Source organism: Elaeis guineensis, chromosome 8 (genome assembly GCF_000442705.2).
Source record: "Elaeis guineensis isolate ETL-2024a chromosome 8, EG11, whole genome shotgun sequence".
Classification (NCBI taxonomy): Eukaryota; Viridiplantae; Streptophyta; class Magnoliopsida; order Arecales; family Arecaceae; genus Elaeis; species Elaeis guineensis.
In genome coordinates this window covers 119321443-119347434 of record NC_026000.2, presented here as the reverse complement: position 1 = coordinate 119347434, position 25992 = coordinate 119321443, and the positions used below count along the sequence as shown (strand labels likewise).

The window sequence follows — 25992 nt, the reverse complement described above, 5'->3', positions numbered from 1 at the left end:
AAGGATCTCTCACTTAACAACCAAATAATAATGTTCTTGAAATACATGCGCACCCAAACAACTTTGACATGTTTTACAAAATAACTACTGTGTAATTAGGATTTCTATAATTACAAACATGTGTTTCCAGCTATGAAAAATTTCAGCTTGATGCAATTAAATAAACCCTCCATCTCATAATATTGAATTCCAAGCCAAGGAGTCAATTTCATTTTAAGCTTATGCAACAAAGTACCCTTCAACTTACCCCTAACTTGGTGTGCATATAATCGTTTACAAGGAAGATTAATCAAACAAGATCAAGGCGATGGGATCTAGACCTTAGTGATCCATTGTCCTCATCTTTATAGTGTTCAATTTGAAAATACAATTATTCATTCATCATATGAAGGCATGAAGAGGGGTTACAATTTCCTATAAATTATCTTTATTTCCTTCTCATTTCTGTCTCATACCCATTTTCCTTCCATCTTTCTACACCTTTCAATATTAGAATCATTGCAAATGGTCTCATCCCTCTAGTGTGACTTCCATTATTTATTCTTAGCATTTTAACTAACCTCACCGACCAAATTTGCATCCCTTCCCTTCTTTCTCATAATAGAATCTAAGCATTTTTCATTATCTAGTCTCCTCTGTATAATTTCTCATTTCTAGCAATACGTGATTTTATGACAGCAAACTTAATGTTGATCGTTGGACCAACATATTGGTGGTGCCTATGATATATCCTTAGACTACTTAAGTGCATGGCAAATCCATGATGTGCAAGGTTTCAAATACTGCCAAAATGTGAAGGTACAAATAGTGCTATATCATTCTAGCAGGTTTCCAACATCAATACAGAATCCACAGGATGCAGTCCCATGCCATGTGTCGTGACCCAGTATCATATCATTCTGACAAAAAAAAAATCGATAAAAGGTCCAATATCAGAATTTGAAGCCTTGGTGATGTGTACATCTATTCAAATTCTTGCCTTTCATGACATGAATACTAGATATCAAGGATGTGCCTTTACTAACTTGTTTTTTTTATTTATTCATCAAAATAGGCTAAACCTATTCAATTATTGTCATGGCTGTGTTAATGATCAGTGGACAAAATGCAAGAGGACCAAGAGTTGCAATTGTACTTAAATGAAAAACATATACCATGCATAAGAACATTTCAAAATTCATGTCACGAGATTCATCCTACATTAATGCAGTGATGATGAATCCTACATCATGACTCATAAAACAACTCATAACATAACTTGCCTGTAGGAGCAACTGGTGGATCATCAACCACATTTGTTGCTGGAATAGGGAACTTTTCTTGGCCCCCACTAATATCCTCGCAGACCAAGCTATCCACAAAAAAATAAAAAAAAGAAATATGTGTTAGTCCATGATCAAAGAAGTGAAATGCCAAGGAAGAAAGTCTAACAAAAGGTACACTATTGTACATAAGTTAAATGGTTTTAAAAACCATGATGATTGAGTTTAGAATAAACTTTACAGAAAGTCAGTAAAAAAAATAATGGGAAATCAAATTCGAAATAAAGCAGAAATGAATAGAAAAATAATAATGTCTACAAGGACGGCAACATCAAACAAACGTATTAACATAAAGGGCTCATTTGGTTCACAAGAATTTTTCCTTATTGGAATGTTTTTCCTAGGAAGTTCATCCCTGAGAATGTCTGAAAAAATGGTTTTGGCATGTTTCATTGACCATCGGAAAGTGACACATTCCAAAGTGCCTCATATTCGTTGAGCATCTACTTTTTTGGAAAAACTGTGTAAAATACCTATTATACTCTCAATAAAAGAAAAGATCTGATCTCATTCTATTCATGACTTTAAGGACACTTTTGGTGCATTTGGGGGGGTGGAGGGGGGGGTGGTTGTGGGGGGATTGAGGATCCCAATTCCCTTCCTATGGGAAAGCCAAAAACCTATGTCCCATATGGGTTTTTCTTTTCCATGAAATATGGAAAGTTTACTCCCATGGAAATGCTACTTTCCAATCATTCTTCTTTGAAAACTCCAATTAAACAAAAGGGTTGCTTCATTTTCTAGTTGACCACGCTTTCCTCCCTTCTCTTCCCACGAACCAAATGGGTGCACACACACATACATGTGTGTGTGTGTGATTGTGCATTAAACTAATGAAAAGCAACTTAAATAGACATATTTCTAAAACCAACCACAAAACATCCTACAAGAAAAGCATACCAATTTGAATTGTATGACAAAACTTTCAAAATGCCAAATAAAGGGACTTACTTATCATTCCAAGGGCAGGTTTGGCTTGGTCAAGGAAAAATGCTTCTATCGCTTTCAAAACATAAAAGCAACTTTGCAAGAGCATAGCACTTTGATACATACGGCAATCTAAAAAAATACATTTGCTATAAGCTCTATCAAGACACCAATTATCAACCAAGTTAACAGCTTGATTGTAGCCAAGGATTTAGGAATGTATCAGTTAGATAACCCCTTGTTCATACCAAAAGAAGTTCCTCTTTGCAAGTGGATGGGTCAATACATGTAGGAACCACCGTAACTGCACTCAAACTGCTTGAACCGCCATGGATCAAGCAGTTTGGGTACAAATTGAGGCCAATTTGCGAATAACATGGCCCCAAGCAAATCATGGACCGAACTGTACAGCACAGTACCACCATGGATGCCTTCTTTTACCTTGTTCCATACACATTTATCACTATTCAAAGGTGAAAATGAGAGAAAGAAGGAAGAATGTATTTATCAATAAATTGATCTTGGAGGCTTTGAGGTGGGCCTGAATTCATTAAAATGCTGTATAAGCTGCACACTATTCTGAAATCAAAAAAAATGCCTAAAAGACATTATAATTATTACTTGAAAATTTTATATAGTAACTAGTAGCACTATGAAGTTAAAAAATTTAGCAATAAAATAAATAATAAGCAGTTATATAGATTAGATCTTGAAGTCAGTTCATGTCTCCAATAACGAGAAAGGATGGGAGGACATCAAGACCTTAGGAGCAAAATTCAACATCATAGAGAATGTTAAAAATGTAACGAATCAATAAAGTTGATGTATTCCAACAATTACTTCAGCACAAGCATGTAGACAGATAAAATCCCTTCAACAAGAAATGTGTTACAGTCTCAATTTAAAATATAGTTTTAGAATGAAAGGATTTATTCAAACACAAAAATAAGAAAGAGACCTCCAATCATTACTGAGCACAGTAATGAGTAACATTTTCCATGATCAGTTAAAACCAAAACATAATTAATAATAGTTTGTAAAATTTTATGAGTCAATAAGCAAAAAAATTAGCTTAGGATGCCATATAGTGCAGTTGGATAAAAGTTACTGGGGGTTGCTACCAATAATATGAGATCGAATCTTATCCTTACCTAATTTTTGGCTAGATTTCCTCCCATCTTAGTTCTTTAAAAAACTAAGTTACTACATACTATTGTTCTAAAACCTCGCCGACTTCAGCAGTTTAAAAAGTAATATGATATCAAACAATTGAGACCTTACTGATTAATGACACAATGGAACAGTTAGAAGAATATTAAGATGAATGAAGTAAGCCATCTCTAAATGGGGCAAAAAATTAACAATAGGACAGATAAAATCTTAGCTTTACCTTTGATATTGTAAATTACCCCATTGCTTAGTTTTCTAGACAAATGAGTAAAGCTACATCTAAACTTCTTTGTTGTACATCGATCCACTAGCCCTTTCTATACAAGATCCATGATTTTTAGTAGCCTAATTCTTTGTTAAATACTAATCTTAATACTATATGTATTACATGTATTTTGAATTCCACTTTATGCGATTTATGCGATAAATATGCATGTTTTTAACTTCAACACAAAAAATGACAACAAGGATAACTCCATATTTCCACCTTCTTCCTTGCAAAAACACAACATTGTGATAAGAAAATATAATAAAAATGAAACCAGAATTTGGAGGTCAAAATGTTGTACCGAGGGTGTTTGTGGTGTATCCTTTTGTACGCATGATACCCTTAGCTGGCACGAGCCTCATACACTACGTGGTATACATAACCCTGATCCAATACCTCTCCTTACCGGAGTCTCCTCAAATCTTTGCTGTAGATGTCTATACTACCACTATCAATTTTTTACTACGTTGTCCTTAATTTATGCAACTCTTACAATTTCACCAATATATTTATTTTTATTTTAATCTTTTCTAGTTTTTCCATAGATCCACCTTAACATTCCAATTTATGCCATGATCAACTTATTTCCATGTGCTTTCCTTATTCCACAACAGTTTGAGTCATACAAGGTGGCAGGCCTTACTATGTCATATAATATTTTTCTTCATGTAATATTCTAAGAGTACTTCTCCAATTCATCAAACCAACTCTAATTAAAATACGTAATATGCATCTATCTTCACATTTTTTATACAATAGAACCTAAGTAATGAAAACAGCCACTTTTTAGCATCTTTTGGTCATTAATCTTAAATCATATAACATAGAGGTGACAATCAGGTCAAGTTTGGTCGAAAACAGATCGAGTCAAAAGTTGGCAACCCAAACCCGATTAGTTCATTAAATAGGATAACAATGCAAATCTAAATCTGATATATTTATGAAATAGATAACCTGACCCGACCTGCACAACTTGTTCACAAAATAGGCTGAATCAAGATAAATGTGTTAACCAAGTTAAGTGGGCTTTTAACAGGTTAAATATGTTTAAACGGATTAAAAAAGCTTAAGCAAGTCCAGTTAAATGGGACAGAAATGGGTTAAGTAGGTCTTAACCAGGATAAATTGGTCTTGGGTAAAATAGGTGGATCATGACCCAATCCAATTACTAAATGGGTCAAGAGGTTAAACAAGTCAAAGATCTAAACTGGAACTCAATCCATTTAATAAACAAGTCTAGATGGGTTGATCCATTTTGATGCACATCTATTTATGCCAAACCCAAACTTGCTTAAATTGACCTAGTTGTGGTTCAAGTTGACAAGTCGGGTCATAAATTGCACCTCTAGCATAACATCTTCATTTCCATCCTCACTAAAATTACATTCCATACACTCTATCTTTGTTCTACTAATTTTTAAAGCCCTTATCTTCAAATATTTTCCTCCATAAGTCCAAATTTAGTATTTAATATGTTTCCCTTTTCATCAATAAATACCATATTGTTTGCAAATAACATGCACCATGGCACATTTTCCAGATTATTAGTAGTAAGCTCATCCATAATTAGTATAAAAAGATATGGGCTTATTGTTGATCCTTGATGTGAACCTATAGTAACTAGAAATAGACTAATTGCAACAACTTCTAACAATGGTTGACAGCCCAATATATGTCCTCAAGTATTTCAATATGTCATTTCTGCATGCCCATGCTTCTTAAAGCCCCTCATTAGCTTTTTCTAAATCAATAAATACCATATGCATGCTTTTCCTTCCTCTCTATATTTTTTGATCAGTTGTCTAATTGAAAAGATTGTCGATATTTCAAGCATAAATCTAAATTGGTTATCTGAAATATTTGTTATTTTTCTTAATATTTGTTCAATTACCCTTTTCAATAAATACGTAAAGTGACTGATAAGCTTAATTTTCCAATAATTAGAACAATTTTGTACATTATTATAATTGTGACAATACTTCTCTTCGATCATCTAGCATTTTCATGGTTTTTTTAGACTTTATTAAGTAAATTACCCGATTTAGCATGACATCTCCCATAACCATCCAAATCTCAATAGGTATTTCATCTAGCCTTAATACCTTACCTTTTTGCATTCTTTTTCAGACTATCTCAACTTTGCTTTTATGAATTGTATGTATAGAATCTTAATTTGATTATCCCTCACTGTACTTCTTTAATGAAAATTTCTTTAGTAAAATTTCATTTAACAAATTTTGAAAATAATATCTCCATCTTTCTTAATTTTCTCATCTTTCACCGATATCCCACTGTACTCATTTTTAATGCATCTAACTTTACCTATTTCTTCTCTCTAGCTTTAGCTATTTTATGAATTTCATTCACTTTTTAAAATCAATATAGCATATACATTATCATATGCTACAAATTTAGCCCTACTTTACAAACACTGTGCATCTTTTTTAACATCCTTATATCTTAGGATCCTCGCCACTGTTTTGCTATTGTTCAAAATCAATCTATTCTATTTTAGTTGCATCTTGTACCTCATCATTCCATCACCAAGTTTCTTTATTTATATATTTTTCCTCTTTCGACTCTCCTAAAACATCTTTAGCTACCCTCTTAATACAATTGACCTTTTGGTCCCACATTTTATTTGATTCCATCCTCAATTTCCAAATTCTCTCCTTTAGTAATTATCCCTAAAAGATATATTATTTCTCTTTTTAATTCAACCATCTTAACATTAGATGCCTACATTCTTTTTTCTTTTCTTCTTGTACTTGGTGTATAAATCTGAGACTATTAACCTATGTTGTTTAATTAAATTCTCTCCTAGTATCACCTTACAATCCTTACATGTTAATCTCTCTTCTTTTGATAAAAAACAATCTATTTGTGATGAATTTGATCCACATTCAAAGGATACTGAATGCGGAACTCTCTTCTTAACATAAGTGTTTGTAATTGCCTAATCATAACTATTGCAAGCTCGAGAATTGACTCTCTCATAAATTTCTGTCCCCAAAATCAAATCCTCCATGTATTCTTGCATATTCCATATTGTTCTTCGCTGCATGCCTATTTAAGTCACTACTTACAAGTATCATTTCTCCTTCAGGAATACCTTGCACCAATCCATCCATTTCTTCTCAAAATTGTTGCTTAATCCTCTCCTCCATGCCTACTTGTGGTGCCTAAGTAAATAAGTACCAACTACATTAATAATCTCCTCATCTAAAACTAATTTATTAGATATTACTCTATCACATTTCCCCTTTAATTTATAATTTTCTTTTATTTCCTTATCCACTACTGTTCCTACATCTTTATTATTATCCTTATAGTCTATGGCCATCCCCATATCCATGGATTGACTACCTTTCCATTTAATTTCTTGTAAGCAAGCAATACTGACTTTCCTACATCCCGTTGTATCCATTAATTCTCTACCATTTTCAGTTAAAGTTCCAATACTCAAACTAGCAAATCTAATTCTCTTCTTCAATATAATTACCTTCTTTATATGACACAATCTCTCGTCCCCTTAGTGCTCCAGGTTAGTTTTAACAAGTGGATTATAAGCAAAGACTGAACCAACCCTTGCTCATTCACTACTCCAACCGGGTCATGTTGTAGCCAGTAATTTATGGCTCCCGGCCTAACCAAGCCTTGTTATAAGTCACCACAACTGCGTCACATTGTAGCAGGTGCTTATAGACAATGACGAAAACAACTATTGCCTACTTCTCACCGCAACTAGGTTAGCTTATGGCACGTCACAAAGAACAAGGATGCTCTCATTCATAAATATCAAATTATTGTCCATTTTATAGTTATTGACATATTTATACGATAGGTTGTCAATCCAACATGAACCCCCACTTTTCTCATCCAGCTTGGGACCAACCACTAATTGATCGAATGCAATTTAAAATGTATAATATTTTGTAAATTTAAACATCATATATATATATATATATATATATATATATATAAAAGGTTTGCCGTACCTATTAGTACCCTACCATACCAGGCATACCATACTGCACTAGCATTAACTAGTACGCAATCTAGTACCATACCAATACTTAATACACCTCACCATCATGTACCATACCACATACTGACACTGTAATAGGATGGCACTGGTACAGGGTCCAGTACCCAAGACTGCGAACCTTGTAAAAAACAATTCATGCTAAACATCATTTTTTAACTTTTCAACATCCTCAATTGTCAATTTTTGCTGCATTCTAATGCTTAGTAAGATGGAAGAAAGGTTTACACGAATCAATTTGAATACATGGAATCACAATATTTTTTGAAAAATTATATTATCTCTGACATCATGCAACCAAAACCTACATGCACATAAGCAATCAAAAACTCAAAATTCAACTTGGACACAGCACAACATGACATGGCTAGAAACTCTATAAGATCCTCCTGGTATTAGCAAAAAGTGTTTAAACTTGGCGCCTTTTGTTTGCAATGTCATGCAAGAGACTCTTAGTTTAAGTGTTGGAGACTTTGTATCCTTTGCTTTTAATATAAAGTCATCAAGGTTTCATGGATGCTTGAATTGAAGTGTCCATGTTAACAAGGTTATAAAAAATATATGGGCAGCTTAAGCAAAGTGTTATTAGGTTTTAATATAAACTTATAATAAATGTATTGACTATTTTATGTGAAAGATCCATTATGTTTGAAGTATAAAAATGTCATGGTTAATTATCAACTTAAGTATCTTGACATATCATAAATAACTTTAAATTAACCTAGCAAATAAATTAAAGAACTTAAATATTCATGGGTATTCCATTTTGTTTGTTAGATAGCATCTATAGCTTTCCTTCCCTTCTTTGTTCTTGAGTGTGCAGCATGCCATGTCACCTACGTAGATTTTGAGGTTGTCATGACCAACATTTAAGGACAGTTAGACATTTGGCAAGGTAACATTGGAGGAAACCCAAGCAAAATCAGCTTGTGCGGAGATTTGAACCGGTGACTCTAGTATCCAACACCGAACGACTTCACGAATCCATTGGCACCCTTTTTGCTTAGACAAATTGTCAAAATGAACTATAATGAAATAGCTTACCAGGGTTGTTTCTAAATAAAATGGGTTATTAAAATGATTGAGTGAAAATGTGCTTAGTTTGGTTATAAAAATATAAAATGCCTTGACTAGTTTATTCTTGTTTAGAAGAGTAATCAAATGAAATATCCATAAACAAGTTTTCCTTAGATAGATAATTAATTGTACACTCTTGCGGTACAAAATTGGTATATCTAATTAATTGTTTACTGTTATGTACTTGTCTTGTTGCTTTACAATTTGTTGAGTGATATTTGGTACTCATTTTCAAGATACTAGAACATTCTTGACATATGTTTAACACATTTAGCTGCAAAATAGTTCAATTTCAGCTACAACTATCATAACTACAAAAACTATAATCCTACATATCAAGATACTGTAAAAAGGTATTAGCTAACTTCCCTTGCATTTTCTGACTTTCCGGACAAAACTACAAAAACCTGAATGAAATGGCCGATAGCAGCCAAAATTACCAAAAGTGCCAAGACTAGTACTCTAACCTAGGGAACCAAACTTGACCACGATCTAGTGAATGCCATATCTAAATTTACAGTGACCACATTTTTAACAACATTAAAGTTTCTGAATAGTAACAATTTAGACTAGTACTTGAAGTCCATGACAAGGTAACCAATTTGTTCATGCAGTCATTGATAGGTCGGGAGGCACCTGGTAAATCATAAACATAACAAATACCCTTGAGTAAAAAAATTATACATCCAAGAGGCAATGCAAACGAATACAGCAGACTGTTCCCAATGACAGGGGAGAGACCTATATACATCTTAGAAAATCTATTTACTTAAATGTGCTGTGACCAACTCTAAAAGGTTGATGCCAATTATTTGTTTGCTTAAAAACTATAATAGACATGACTCTTTTGGTGACCAAATATAGTTTTGACAATGCTCCAATTGACGAAGATTCAGGTTCCAACAGAACATCCCGCAGGACATCGGGATGGGGTACCATCCCACACATTGGGACAGGGCCGTCCTACCAGCATCCCAACATCCCGATCAGGACGTCTTGAGGACATCCTCTATCTCAAATATCGAAATGGGGCGGGACATTGGCGCATCCCATTCCATAGGAAAATTAGGACAGTCCCATCCCATGGAACTTAACACCTTGCCAGTGAGGGACCAAGAAACATTTCATGACCTAGACATTGACGATATAAAATACTCATATTTCTGACAAGCCATTTGGTTGATTAGATTCATCCATGAATGAATTGATTTTATATGAAAAAATTGATTCCCAAAAGATGCATCAAACTTAAATGTTTCATTATGCTATAGATAAGCTACACGCACAAGTAACATGCAAGCAGATGATAGTGAGAGGATGGTTTAAACTTTAAAGAAAATGGGCACTTAAATGCAAAAAGTTCATTAGCATCTAGAGTTCTCCAGCATACAAGCATAAATGGACTATGTAATTTAGTGAGCAAGCCCACCCACCTTTTTGTAACATTTGACTGTATCATACATTGACATGTTATATTCAAACTTCAACTCTGAAACATTTCAGTTCTGCAATGTTTACGGTTTACAACATTGCATTTTGAAGTCTACATATGAGCTGAAATCATTCATACATAGTATCTAACATGTTTTTTGTAAAATAATATTTTAGAATCTTAGCAGGATACAAAGTCCATACACAACAAACTATGGAGCAGCTGACTTCATGAAAACAGGTAAAGAAGACTGCCTAGCATACAAGTCAAAGAGTGCTATTTTTTGACTAACCTGATCAAAAAGCAATCCAGATTTACATTGTCTTTCTTGCCATAACCAATGTTATATATATCGACTTTATTAACATCTTTTAATATCCTAGAAATTCTACAGCATCATTATTTAAAAGACAATTGCACCCAAGCAATGATCCTTCTTACCCTGGCTCCTGAGAGAGAGAGAGAGTGTGTGTGTGTGTGCGCGCACGCGCGCGCATGCGTGCATGCACATGTGTCATGCTCGTGGAACACTAAAGTATTCATTTCATACCCACGTAGTTCTGAGATGGACGTAGGAGCTTGTGCACGAGTAAAGAGAACCTGAAATTGGTAGAAACAAGTAGATAAGGGTAATAAGTACAAATTAACAAAGCATGGGCAAAGAAGTCCTTGCATATTTATAAAATTCAGAAAACAAATATAAATGCCCCCACTAAACATTAACATGAACAGTATACAATCATAAATCTGTCCCTATACCTCCGCAATGTTGAAGATATCCCCAGTATAAACTGCACTATTGCATAGTTATACATAGAGACACCTCAAGATGTGTGAAAACAGGAGTGACAAGCTAGTCAGAAAAGTCGCCAATTTTTTGACGGTGGCTCTATAAAATGCACATTTTGGTAACCAAGTATAAAGAGGAATAATGCAAATGGCATCTATAAAGCACTATCAAAGATAACATTAGTTGCAATACTAAAAGACCCTTTTTATGTTTTATTTGAATCTTGAAACCTTTCGATTTCACTTATTTGTCCAATGAAACATTAACACATCGGACCAGAAAAATCCCAGCAGGGTTTTTTAACTTCTGAGAGCAAAGAAAAAGAAAATTGGTGTATTAGGAGTTGAAAACTAAATGCGAAAAAAATCATATACTTAAAATCATTTGTGGATATTCGAATACTTTTTCCTGCAATGTTTTGCCTAAAAGGAAAGCAAGATTGATATATCCAGAATAGTCAATCATGCTTCAAGTTTATTCCAAACTTAATGATTAGAAGCATGAAATATCAAATTTATGATGCCATATATGTAGTAACCCGACCGACTTGACTAAATCGAGCCAAGTCAACTCAAGGTGGATACCAAGCTGTCAAAATCAACTCGCCTAGCCATGTCTATTGAAGGAAAGAGGGCTGTAAATCTGCCAAAAAATCCCCCATCATCCCTCCTTTTTCCATTGACCCTTCACTGGCAGTTGATTCCTCCTCACTGTTTTGGGAAGGTGAGCAAGAGGAGATCACAAAATTGCTGGTCTCCTCCCCCTATTTCCTCCCCTTCCCCGATTTCGATGATCACCAACCAGTTCCTCCTTTCTCTCACATGAATACTCTCCTCCACAATCTCCTCTTCCTCTCCCTCTCTCTTCTCTTCTTCACTCTCTTTCTCCCTATCTCCTTTCTCTACTACGAGCATGTCATACTGTATCTCTACTGAATTCATGACCGCAGCACTCATCGAAGCCCAGGTAAATCCCTATCTTCCTTCTCCCCATTTCCCCTGTATCTTAGCTCATTGCTGGCTGAGATTTTGCCAGAATTAGACCATAAGAATTCCCTCTATTCCCTCTATTTTGGCAAGACCAACAACTTTTCCCATTTTTCCCGCCTCCTCCATCACCGGCATTCATCGACAAACCCTTCGGACTCTCCCCTGCATCGGCCCTTGGCCAATGCCAGAGCCCTAGCCATCAACAAGTGACTAGAGCCCGGACTTGATCAGATCAAAGAACCCCCCCATTAGGTGCTATTTCCTGACCACTTCCACACCTGCCCGTGAGCAACCGTGCTCTGCTACTTGCTTTCAGGCTGGTGGCTATGCTGCAGGTCCTATGCTCCAGTTGCCAGCACCCTCGCAGGCCACGGCCACCGCCTGACCCCTATGAGGCCTCCTCTTCCCTTGTTCTAAAGCAGGGTAGGTGCATGCTCCTATTATTTTGCCAGCAAAAAAGACAGAGAAACCTTTCTCAACCCAGTACTTACTTTCGCAAAAGAGCATAATCAATAAATCTACTTAGAGAAAAGGCAAATAGGAGGGGCGAAAAATAAATTGGTAAGGAAACCTGGCCGGTCATCAAAGTTGGCTGTGCCTCAAGCCGCTTTAGTTGGTATTTAAATACTGTAAATCCACGTATACCTTTCTCAGCCCAATATTTATTGACCTGCAGATAGATTAATAGAGTATTAAAGCAAATCCAAAACAGCTAATAGAAATATGCACATGACAAATGAGATAAGACGAGCCAGTCTCAAACAACATTGATGCAATTTTTCAGCTCTCCCTATTCACTAATCCTGGGAGTCTAGTAATACCAGCAGTAGTAAACAATAGAAGAAAACATCAAGCGAAGTTGAAAATTACAAATTGGTTTTAAAAAGTTATAAGAATAAGTATCCAATACCTTAAGGTGCATCATTGTGCTTTTTATTGTTAATAAAATGTTTCCTAGTGGACTTGTTCTACAATTGTTTGTTCTACAATTGTTTTATCATTAATTCAGTAAGTTCTTCAGGTTAAAAACATTCAACAAGTAAATAAAACATATCATAAAAGATGCAAAAGGCATTGTAAATAGAGATGAATCTTTGTTGCCTACTATGAAAACAAAACAAATTAGTTATTCATTTTAAAGCATCATGCAAAAGAGCATTACTATAGAAATGACAAATGAATCGACACTTTTAATTTCACATATCGCAATCATGAGTGACTTAGAAATCAAGCCAATATGAAACTCAACTTCGAGTCAGTGCAAGCCCCGTACAAACCTATATCAAGTCATACTACCCCACAACATGGCATACCGACCTGTACCAAGGCGTATTAAGGTGCATATGACCCGTACTGAAGCGTACCAACTTATATCGAGATGTACCGAGATAAAAATTGAAAAAAAATGGTTAGAGAGCTATTTCGATATAGGGTGCATACCATACCATACCAACCGTACTATACCGAACTAGTAAGGTAATGATATGGTACTCGGTACCGAGATTGTGGACCTTGTGCCTAAGTATATTTATTAGGACAAGAATCATAAAGAAGATTGACATTATTTCCCATAGAAACCCATTTAACATTCATAATGGCTTGAAGCAAACAATCAATTATCAAGCAAACCAAAATGGTCAGAAACTATTGAATATTTTAGTGATAGTTACATGTGAGTGTAAAATCAATAAAAAACAAATGTTTTGCTTCTTGGACATGCTATAATCACAAACTTGGTGGTTGTGCTATATTGGTTTCTATTAGTAATAACATCACATGAGATTGCCCTAGTTGCTCATCAATGATGAATTAAAAACTAATTTAGCAAAACCAAGAGAAAGTTAGGTAATTACATCACAAGCAAAACAATAGCCCAAGTGTGCGAACTAAACGCCACCTTCTAGACATATGGATTCACTTACAAGGTGCATGTTAGTACAAGCAAACCAAAAATTAAGTTGCCAACAAAATAGGTCCATTCCGTATATTGAAATGCTTTAATTGTAAGATGATGAAATAGGAAGTATCTGTCATAGGGAATGTCACCACATATGAAACAATTCCATTATATGGTACAAAGCAAGTGGTCCAATGCAAGCTTCACTCGGAAATTCATGATAGTACATGTATTTGCAATCTAATAATAAATCATTGACAAAGAAACAACTATAATGGTTATGGACCAGGTTTGCCAATGCATGATGGACTAGTAGTTCGTATACCAAATTTCGAAAACATCAGTTCGAAGTTCAAACAGCAAAAATCATTGACAAAGAAACAACTATAATGGTTATGGACCAGGTTTGCCAATGCATGATGGACTAGTAGTTCGTATACCAAATTTCGAAAACATCAGTTCGAAGTTCAAACAGCAAAAAAGGCTAAAATATGTGTTCCATATTAACCTTGTATAAACCATCATATGTATAAACTTTTCCACAATAACTGCTTGCTGACTCATGTCCACGGACAACTCTAACTGGTAAACCAGCTTCCATGCTATTCTGGCAAAGTGACAACAAGAATCAATTCGGAAACTGGAAATGGATGCACAAACAAATTATGCTAACAAAAAGTAAGCTAACGATACATGTAACAAAAATATCCACATATATATAAATATGCAGTCATACATGCAATCATGGATGTATAAATCTTTATATGTGTCTACACATACATACATGTAATGACATAAATAAGCCAGATTTATCATGCAAAAGTCAATTAAAAAGTGAATTGGTACAAGCTTTTCTATATGATGATCTACTCCTGCAAACATAAGGCCTTGTATGCATGTCCACTACAAGCAGGAAAACCAAATGAAGCATGTGATGAGTTTGTATTTTATTCTTTAAGGGGGAAAAAAACGACTGTCAGTGCACTCCAGAAACAAACTATCATGCTAATCTAAGCAGCAAGATTACATGATACAAGAAATGCTCACAGAAATGTCCAAAAGATCAAAGCCCTTAAAAAATAAATCAGAATGAGCAGAAAATCATAACTGGACAACAACATCCAGTACTTAAGGATCCAATACAACTTAGTCGACTATCATCCATTCCTTCCTTTACACTTTGTGGCAAGTCTGGCACCCCAATGATTCTTGTTCTTCTAACCATAAACCATAGAAGCCAATATCCAGACAAGAATACATATATTGGCTGGAAAGATTTAATGAGGGCATTGGATGATATTCAAAAGAAGAAGAAGAAGAGATGTCTGCCATGGTAAACTGCTACACCAACAGAACATTTTAGATGATGCAAAGAAGCTTGCAGTCACATTAATATGGAACCCTCATGGCAACTGTTCAAAAAGATTTCCCTTCTCTTCTATGGGTGATGAGAGGCCTAGAGCAAAGTTTTACAGCTTCAGCATCTAGGCAGTTTCTTTTCTTCTACATTAAAAGACTTAATATATTTGTTTTGTTGGATTCACTCTATCTAGGTTAATAACTTAACAAACAATGGAGACTATGAAAGAAGTCTTCCCACATGAAGAGATACAAAGATTATAGAATTCCATTATTATCTTGACCAAAATTACTGGTCAGAATTAACACATTAAAACAGTGATGAGTTCAATCATATATTTGGCCAAAAAGGCTAACGAAATACCTATATGACCCTAAAGTGTGAATCCGTTAAATGCCTAAGCAGCCTCATTAGCCAGGCTGGCACCTAGGGTTTAAAATTCCCAAAATTTATTAAAGTTAATACCAGAGCCTTGTAATCAACCCATCACAAGTAATAATAACCATAAACTATGATTTCCCCTTTTCTCCTGTTCCGTGCCCTAAACTCTACTCTTGCCACTAATGATGGAGAGGAGAGCTTAGAGTTACAAGAGGGCAGCTTGAATTATAGTACTCCTTGGAAAGATAAGCAGAAGTGTTTGATAAAATTAGAAATAGGTGCCTGCCTGCTAACAAAGTGGCCCATAGGCAGCTAAATGCCAACCCAGCCACTGGACCAGCAGCCTCACATAACAGACTGGAAAGCGTCAGGTGCCTCCAGTGAGGCTAACCAAGAGACTAAATGCACTGCCTATGTGGCCACTAGTGACAACCTTGTTAGCCCAAATAGAAGGCCCAATTTACACATCTTGAGATCTGACTCTTCTTCTTACAAGTTACATAATTGCTTTTCCTACCACCGCAGGAGTTTCTCTGCATTTTGGTTAGTTTGATTGCATCATTTAAATTGAATCAAGATAGATAATATCAGCTCAACAACTTAATTCCCAAATGTCAAAATTCAACCAACAATTGATTACTCTGATGGCCATACATTTTGGATAATAAGATGTGAAAAAAAAAAATTTGAAATTAGACAGCTACGTTTCGCTTTGGAGATGCAACGTGTAATTCTGCAATCCAGAAAGGTCTCTTATTTGATTAAATTATCCTGTCCTTCCACCTCCTGATAGAGTATTCACCAACATGTAGCTCATTCCGCCTTTATTTTAACCTCCCCCTTATGGTGATGTTCCTTGGGAGCATATTGTTCAACCCATTTTTCTTGTTCAGATCAGATTGCTAGAGGTTTCACTCATTGATATATTATTACACAAAATGTCCCTCATGCTAGTTTTACTCCTAAACTTTGAAAACTCAGTTTCATTATCGATTTTGGTCAGATTTGTGGATTTTGACTTGGCAATTTTCAGCAGTTTTTTGGCAGCTTTTCACTTAAGTTTCGGAGTTTTGGCTATAAAATTTTGCAAAGGCTTCCAGAAGATGAAAAGGAAGAAACAAAAAAAAAAAAAAAACAAAAACAAAAAAACAAAGTCAACAAAAGTTATCAGACAGTGGGTATGCTTCGTGTGGTTCATAGCAATGAAACAAAATCCAAATGGAAACAGAATGGAATAGGAAAGGAAGACAGAACTGGAACCATCACTTCTGTTCCATTGCTAATCAATAGAAAAGGAATGGCAATTTCATCATAATATTTAATTTAGCCAGTTAATTTTTAGAATGATATCAATTTTATACTAATGTTGTGAATATACCATTAACTTAAAAATAGAACTAATTTGATAATTATACTTGTTTTGGAGGCCTCTCCTTATATTACGTATAAATAAAACAGATCTTTTAATAACCGTCATTTTGCTCCAATGATGCATTATTTTATATTTTCACTGGTCATCCAAATAAATTATCATTTTTAAATTCAAATGTTAATCAAATTATACCATAAATGATGCTAATCAATTCATGACAAATAAATTATTCATTCCCTTATTATAGAACAAAGATATAAAACATGAAACAAACTTATATAGAAAAATGACATCATTATTGTGAATAATAATGTCTTCTGTTTGGTTGTTTGCATTAGTGTTTATAAAGTGCTATAATAAGGCTTTTTGAAGGCCTTGGCCTATCAAGGTTATGTTTTATCGACTATCTACTCATGTAACTAAATAAAAAAAGAAAAACAAATTTTGACAGCATACAGACTATATACCCAAAGAAATAATCCACAACCTAGTATGATAGTAAAGACCAAAATAAAACTTTTAAAAAATGACTATACGCAGCTAGTTTCAGCCAAAAGACAGAAACTAGCCAAACCTACCAGAGCGGGATGAAAACCCAAATTGAGGGTCAAATTCAATTTTATCTAGGCAAAAGAAGATTGATTTTAATCAAAACTACAAACCTGGTTCCCCTCATCACTCAGTTCACAAGACACCCACAACATAGATTTGTTAAAGTTTTGCTTCTTTTTTAAATTTCCACACCAAAAAAACATCTAAATGTTTAGGTAGGTCATATTGACTCTGAAGGATTGATGATTGGCAACAAAACGATCAACATTAGAAACAGACCACATGCTAAGTTCAGAGGCCCAACCATGGGCAGAAGTTGATGGTGGCCTTAGGTTGACAACAAAGATGCATGAAGCTATACTCAATCAGCATTAATTTTAGACACTAAGTTTATAGAGTAGATATATAATGAAAGCTCAAAAGAAATATCCTGACATCTTGTATGAATTTGACAGGCAGAGCATGACAGGATGTGTTTTGTAGATCTAGACTAGCAGGTCAACATTCTATTAGTACTTGTGAGACATGTTGAGGCAAGTAAGGTAGCTATGCTTGGGACCTTGGGTCATCTCATTAGGGACAGTAACAACATCAAGCTGGGTCCTGGCTAATTTGTTACAACTAAGTGCAAGTTAACATCCAAGATACCAAAATCAAGAAAACATGGGCCAACTTGAGTGGAGGAATTTATCAACTCGAATAAGGCCAATCTCAACAACATCAACCCTTCAACATTAACATCTCAAACTGTGTGAATGGCAAAAATTAACTTACAACTGAGATGTATTTTCCAGTGAATGATCCAGTGGAAGATATAGCATTTAGGCGGCATCACATGAATTTTGTCAAATCATCAACCGCAGGTTGAGAATATTGAAATGGACAGTCATGTTCCTCATAAGAAGGTATAACCAGCTAACCACTATGCATAAGCAGGTTTATATACAAACCTGGAATATCACAACAGTCAAAGTAATGTTTGACATTCAATCTTGGTTGCATTGATATCCATCCATTAAATAGTTTGGCAGCATCGAAGCCTACAGGTTTAACTTCCACCTCTGTTTATTTACATGTCAATAAAATGAATCTGTTTTTGGCAGTTTGGTCATGTGAAAAACTAATCTGATCACCAATACAATAGATAGAACTGTGCAAACACCTTCAAGAATGTTGTGCCACTTCCACCATCTTCATTTTCACTTCTTTCTTCTTTTTACTCTTTGTTTCACAACATCTTCATAATGCTATCTAAACTTAAAAGAAATAATTAAATCCACTGAAAACAACCATCAAAACCTCACATGACATGTATGAGACCTTTGACTTCTGTAGAAGTAATACCATGCTTATCTTGAAGTTAAAAATATGACAAATAATGGGAAAACTTTTTATAAGAAAAACAAGGAACACAAACCTTTAATGCCAAATTACCACGTTCCATCTTTTGATCTCGGATCTGATGCTTATTACCAAGTAAATCATGTCCACCTTGACCAGTATAAATAACATTTTCTGAGTTGTCCAAGTCATCTTCATACATGCCAGATAACACTATGCATACTGCAAGTGGAAATTTGTAGCCCTTGTATTGCTCCTACCACAATCAAAAGTTTTGAAAAATTGATGACTATATGCGTTCTATTTTGAGATTTTGGGAGAAAAGTACATAGATGAGCATGAATATCATGGCACCAAATAACCAAAAGGACCCTTGCAAATCATGCCTTGAAGTAAATAGAACATAAAGAAGCATACTAGCTTTTTTTTGGCTGAAAAGCTTTTCAAGTACAAAATACATTTAGTAATATACAAAAGCATAACACATTCAGAGAAAGAAATTATAAAGTGAATGACAAAGGTTTATTCTTATAAACAACTAAACACATATAATGGCTTCAGAAATATGGACCAAAATGTTCAATCAGTCTTTTTTTTAAAAAAGGACCAACATAAGGTTTAGCTAGCAGTTAATCAACTAATGAAATTAAGTAGATAAACATACCAAGCATGCATGCAGTTATGCAAGCAATAAACATTTACTCAGCAGACAGTTTAGAAGGAAAAATAACCCAAATGAACCACCATTGAAATTCTATAACCAATACGGCATAAGCAAGACAAGATTGGCAAAAACAGGTAATCATGGAAAATCTTATAGAGGATGTCAAGGACAATCATACGTGGCAATCAAAGAACATAAGAAATAATGAGAAAAAAGAGATGCAATGCAAAAAAACAAAAACCTACTGGCACATAATTACTTAAAACACTAAGGAGAATACCTAACTGCATGGTAAAGTACTGCAGGAAAACTGCATGGTTAAACCATTGAAATTCACTCAGAAATCTAATAGTTGCCTTAAATACCCTCACCAACAAGGCCTATCCGATCTATATGGGCATTGATAATCCATGTTTGAGAATGAATCAAGATTTTAAATCCCATGGGACAAAGGTGTCCTAGTTTCTCCATGGAACGGGATGCCCCGCAGTCCCATCCTATCCTGACAGTTGTCCAAGTCATACATCCCGATACATATCCCCTGTTTCTCTTCCATTCTTTCCTTTCTTTCTTTCCTTCTTTTCTTTTTTCTTTCTTTCCTTCTTTTCTTTCCTTTATTCTATCTTCCTTGCTTTTCTTTCTTTTTCTTCTTTCTTCCTTTCTTTTTTTCATTTTTCTTCTTCTTTCATTTCATTTTTTCCTTTTCTTCTTCTTTCCTTCCTTTCTTTCCTCTTTCTTCTTTTCTTCTCATGTGGATCAGTTCTGGAATCCCAAATCCATCCCAATCCTATTTTTTAATAGGAATGGGACAGGATGGCTAAAACGCCCCCCCATCCCACTAGAACGTAAAACCTTAGAATGAATTATACTCAATCTTAACAAAAAGTCTGCCAACATAAATGTCCTAATCTCCAATCCAGGCAGCTTTAGGCAAGAGTGAGATTCACCATAAAAGCTACATGGCTAGTTAATAAGGAGACCAACCATAGTACCATAACCATGCATTCAGCTCATAATACACTTCCATGGACTTGGAAAGGCTCTAAATTGAGAGGAAAAGTGGCTAATTTGAGAAAGGTGACTATCATTATTTTCTCAGGCACAAATTATAAACCAAAGATCACACAAAGACACAATACCCCAGATTTAATGATTAACACACAAACAATTAGCTATTACTGATTCCATGACGGTATACTCTATAAATTACCAATTTTGCATAGGAGTTTCCCATGTAATCAATTCCATTCAACCAGTGACTGTGAAGACCTAGAACCACCATTTCAGCTCGTGAATAGAACTGGTGCCCAACATCAATTCCTGCCAAAAGATATGTCAACTTCTTAGTCTACATATCTTAACACATGTTACTGGATATATTACATTACAACAGCACTAAAGGGGACTTCTTCAGAAGAAGTAAAAATACACATAAAACTTGGCATTGATATTGATGATGATGATGGTGATGATCATAATAATCATATTAGATGAATAAGACTGGAATTGCAGATCACAATTTCCAATAGAAGCAATAACTAACCAGGAAGATGGCCTATCCTCTTCTCAGGGTACAAAATAGCTCCAGTTTCAATCATCTGGAAAACAAAGTGGAAGAAGAAATCACATTGTAATATTAAAAGATTACAGCCAGAATTTTGACACTTGAAAAGCATCACACTGCCAAGTATTTTGCAACATGCCCAAAATAAATCAACTTAAAATATTAATTATTGGGCAAGTGAAACCACAATTCTAAAGGAAAATCTGCATCCATGTAATAAAATTTGGATGCGAATAAAATATTAGATATCGATCATGAAAATCAACAGCCTAGATAATTGTCATCTACTATGTTAGAAAACCTAATATTTTAAAAATCAAAATAAAACAATGGTTGCAAGCTTTTGATGATTTCCATGACACTGTTTCATGCAAAGCTAGATATTATTTAATTAAATTTTAAAAAAAATACCCAATTACATGAGATGATGAAAAAATATGCCTTGTCAAAGCAGCATGCGAGTAGCTATTAAACTGCACAATCACAACCAACTGCATAGATGTCTTTACCGTCCAGGAATGTCAAAAAACATGATGTCATATATCTTGTATTATTTTCTTCAATCTAATAGGAGAAAATATTTCTTGAACACTTAAAACTTTTGCAATTTTGACAAATAACATAAAGAATTTATCATTTTATTTTTTAACTTTTCAGTTATTTTATGCATATTTACTACACTTTTTTGGTAAGGTTTGTCTTATCCAGATCAAGTCTTAGTAGCACTCGTACATACCTAACATGCTTAAGGTTAGTAAACATCTCAATTAAAAAAGTCCACTCATTTCTTTCATGTTTCTTTTTTTCTAAGAACTAGGATAGGATGAAAACTAGACGAAATCATGTGAGGGCAGGACTCCAACCCAGGTCATCAATACCAGCCTTCAATGAACTTACCAACTGCACTAGTTAGCAGCCTCTAGTTCTTCCATGTTTCAAAAACATCTCATAGTCTCATGCATACATGACTTATTAAAAAAATAGTAATTAGCAAAATCTAGAAACACTAACTAAATCTGATGTATTGAAACAACCTTAGGAGTCAAAGACACTATAACATTCATTCATTCATAAAAATATATAACCACAAAAAGTTCTACGATCAAACAAGGACAATCTTCAATGAACCTCCTTTGTCCAATAAACAGCCAAAAAAGTTCAATTTAGAAGTTTAAGACATTTTGATAATTACAAACCCAAACAGCTAATCACATGTGTATTCATATAATAGAGACTAGAATAAGTGACAGTAATGTAAATTTAAACAAAAACAAGAAATAAAATAAAGATTTAGGAGATAGCAGATGGTATAAATATAAAACATATTAAGAAATACATTTGTGTGGGCAAACATGGATTTTTCTTTTTATATTAAGTGGCATGTCAATTTTGTCATCACATAGCAGAGAAATATATACTCATATGGAAACATAAACCAACAGTTTTTATAATATTACAATGCTATATGAATATTGATTAGTTAGTAGTGTAAATATGTCGAAATGTAGACAAAAACTAACATTTTACCATGTTCAACATGACATATATCTATGAATTTGCTTTCATGGGTTCTGAAAATATCTGACTAGTTCTAAACTGCATGTTAAGTTCATCTGTTTATAAAAGCTGGGAGAAACAAAGCATTTGTTGTTAAGCAGCACGTTGATTGTTGCACTCTAATTTTAGTTTAGTAAGCAAAATATTTGAAAATGATAAGCTGTTGTAGTTACAACAACTTTCAGAATAGCAGAACAAAAGTACCATATAAACCAACCTACAGTTAGAAGTATAAGCAAGTTATGTACAAACCAAAACCTGAATAAAATGATGAAGGTGAAAGCAAACTTAGTTGTGCATTTATGTTGAAACTTGGACCAGAAATGCAAGTTAGTAACAAAAAAAAATGTTGCAAACCAATCTTCTTTACTGCATCAACAACCAAAAAAGCTAATCCAAATTGCATCTTAACAATCCAGAACTGATAAGATCAAAGAAAAACAAAGTGACTCATACAAATGAAACCAACTATTTGTACTTAATTGGTAAGTAAAGTAGTGAATGCAACATATTGTGAAGAAATAGATGCAAAACAAAGAAGTAAAACATGCCTTGCTAATTGCCTTAAGATCAGGTCGTTTTGATGCCCTTTTTATATCCTCTTCACAACCACCTCCTCTCTGCACAACAAATAAATCAAGCGTGTTATTTATAAAAAAGAAACACGGACTGCAAGGTTTATGTAGAATTGAATGACTTTTAGACCTCACCCTCAACATAATAGTTTGAGCTTGTGTGGAAATACAAAATGCATATAATCTTAGAAAAGCTATGCTTTGTATTATCAAATAACAATATAACGTCTATATTGGCTTAAACATGTTAAAGCATCAATTATTGGAATTATTATACAAATGCAATTTCGACGACCATCTAAAGATAATGAGGAAAGCTGCAAGTTTGCTATCTTGGAACTGAGTAGGTTAGCAGATGACATATAATACTATTGTATAACAGCACTTGAACTTTTACATGAAAATGGTCATTTAGCAAGCAAAACAACACAAAATGCATAGTTATTCATTTTAATGAAACAGGATGTTACTAATGCCCACCAAAAAAAAATTATCATCACTAATTACAGTTTCAATTGTAAAACTCTAGGTACCATTTAGTGTTAATATTCCTTTTAAATATATGAGACTCTAATTAGTGTCTTTTGGTATTATCACCCTCCATATGCCACTGATGTTTATACAATTTTATAAAGAACATATGAAGAAAGATAGAACATATCTTTGAAATACAAAAAATGAATCAAAGCAATGAAATGACAATGAAAGCAACAAGAATGAGTCAATGAATTTATTTCCTGGTTAAATTTGTGCACTACTTTAAACCCAGTTAAAATATCCTTGATGTATCAAATAAAACCAATGAAAGAGATAACTAGTAGATAAACTAATAAATAAAGGATATGTTTACCTTAGGTTCTTTTAATTCCGATACACCAACCTCTTCTTTCTTGCCCTTCCTCTTTTTCAGCTGCAAATATTGAAATAACAAAGATAAACATGACTCAGAAGAAAGAATATATGGCAGACTAGCTGAAACTCACCTTAGAATTTGAAGATTTAGGAACTTTAGAAAGTTTAGCCTCCACTTGCTTAACTCTTTGCTCTTCCTCCTGTCCAGCAATTTTAAGTGCATGTTATGCAATAAAATGGAGATGAACCAGCCTGCTACACACAAGTATTTTTTAAATACATGGGATGCATATTTTTAAATCATTTTTTTCAAATGTATGACAGCATAATTCACTTATATGTTCCACTTCCTTAAGCATTCATGATGTATTTAAAATCTATTTAGTATTCAAAAATGTTTTTCTCAGTTTGACATTATGGACTATGAGCCTCCATAGTTCAATTCCGAACTGATATCTGTGGATCAGTCCAAATGCATGAATCTCATACATGTAGTCTAGCAGTTCAGCACACGGAAGTCTAGGGAGAACGTAGTATTTTTCCACAGCAAAGAGGAAATAAAGATGGGCCTTTTATTATGTTGGTCCACTAACCTGAACGAAGTGAAGGTAGTGGCCATTGAAGGCCCTTAGTGTTTCCTTCACTCTGGCATGTGCACTCTTACCAGAACCTGCCTGCAGGTCTCCATCAACACCTTCTCCATTCACCACACCACCATGTGCTCCTCCCAGCAGGGCCTCTCCTTCTACACCATCACCAATATTCAAACCCATCATCTCATTAGACTGTAAAGGAACCAAGGGAGCTTCAGACACTTGCTTTCCGAAATCAAGCCTAGCTTTCTTCTTTGCAGCAGTTTCCACCTTCCTCTGTCCATAAGTAGGCCTCTCCTTCCCCGCGTATCTCGGGCTACACCTCCTCACCCCACAAGCCGGGGCCTCCACCGATGAAATCTCTCCTTTACCAGAAGAAACCGCCGATACCGTAGGCAAAGTGACTGGAATCCTCTCCTCCGCATCTCCCACCATCTAATCAACAACCACCAACGATCAAAAAATAAAAAATAAAAAGACGAAAAGAAGAATCCACGTTCCTAGAACAAATGCAGCTATCTCTTACCTTAAAACCGTGAAACGATCTCAGAGAACAAGCACCCGAACCAGGATCCAAGATCTAGGATTTCTCCAAGCTTCCTGGAGGAAAAAATGCGCACAGTAAACCCCAAAAAACTCTAACACCCGAATCAATCAAACGAATAGAGAAGATGACAAAAACCTCGGGTTCTCAGGTTAGAAAACAAAGAAATGCACCAAGAAAAGGGATGTCCAAGTTCTGGAAAAAAACAATATGGTTAAATTTATAGCTGGAGAGAGGACGAATCCAGAGCTACGGCAAAGTGAGAGGACGAGATCTCGGGATTTTCCCGGCGATAGAGATAGAAGAAGGGAGGGACCGACATTAATGGAGCTCGGAAGCTTAGCGAGCGCGCTTACCTCACTTCGTCCCTCGCTCTTTTTGGGGTTCGGACAACCGAGGGGGAGGAAGCGGGAATTGGAAATGAAAATGGACGGGGGGCGATGGAAGGGAGGCGTCGTTTGATTGATGGCTTTATGTAGGTACTGGATTGGAGAATGCCACCGGATGGGGAGTAATTTACGTGATGTGCCACTGCGTGGGTGTTATTTTGAATTCAAGCAAATGCAAACTGATCGTCCAATCAAGTAAAGAAGGTTAAGATTGTTTACCCATTGTATTCTGCAACCAATCACGATCGTGGCTGATGGGTGAAAAGAAATGATTGATGCAGTAAATTTTAAGAACTTTAGGAATATTTTTCAGAATAGTTTTCTCTTCAAT

The 25992-nt window shown here is 34.8% G+C and overlaps 1 protein-coding gene across 3 annotated transcripts in view; it reads right to left on the bottom strand.

Annotated features, from left to right (window-relative positions):
• Positions 1-25710, bottom strand: part of LOC105049737 (histone-lysine N-methyltransferase, H3 lysine-9 specific SUVH4) — a 52307-nt gene extending 26597 nt beyond the window's left edge. Inside the window, exons 1-14 of one of the 3 annotated variants that reach the window (XM_019852579.3) lie at positions 25629-25709; positions 25411-25467; positions 25255-25328; positions 24729-25163; positions 24267-24335; positions 24134-24193; positions 23260-23328; positions 21131-21185; positions 20798-20907; positions 19000-19179; positions 14426-14524; positions 12592-12690; positions 10792-10841; positions 1263-1351 (exon numbers count right to left, since the gene is read on the bottom strand). In XM_019852579.3, the coding sequence (XP_019708138.1) occupies positions 1263-1351; positions 10792-10841; positions 12592-12690; positions 14426-14524; positions 19000-19179; positions 20798-20907; positions 21131-21185; positions 23260-23328; positions 24134-24193; positions 24267-24335; positions 24729-25163 (1315 nt within the window). In that variant the 5' untranslated portion in view covers positions 25255-25328; positions 25411-25467; positions 25629-25709. Of the gene's footprint in view, positions 1-1262; positions 1352-10791; positions 10842-12591; positions 12691-14425; positions 14525-18999; positions 19180-20797; positions 20908-21130; positions 21186-23259; positions 23329-24133; positions 24194-24266; positions 24336-24728; positions 25164-25254; positions 25329-25410; positions 25468-25628 lie in introns of all 3 variants that reach the window. The other 2 variants (XM_010929479.4, XM_073242449.1) reach the window with 2 other exon arrangements.
• Positions 25711-25992: the final 282 nt, after the last annotated feature.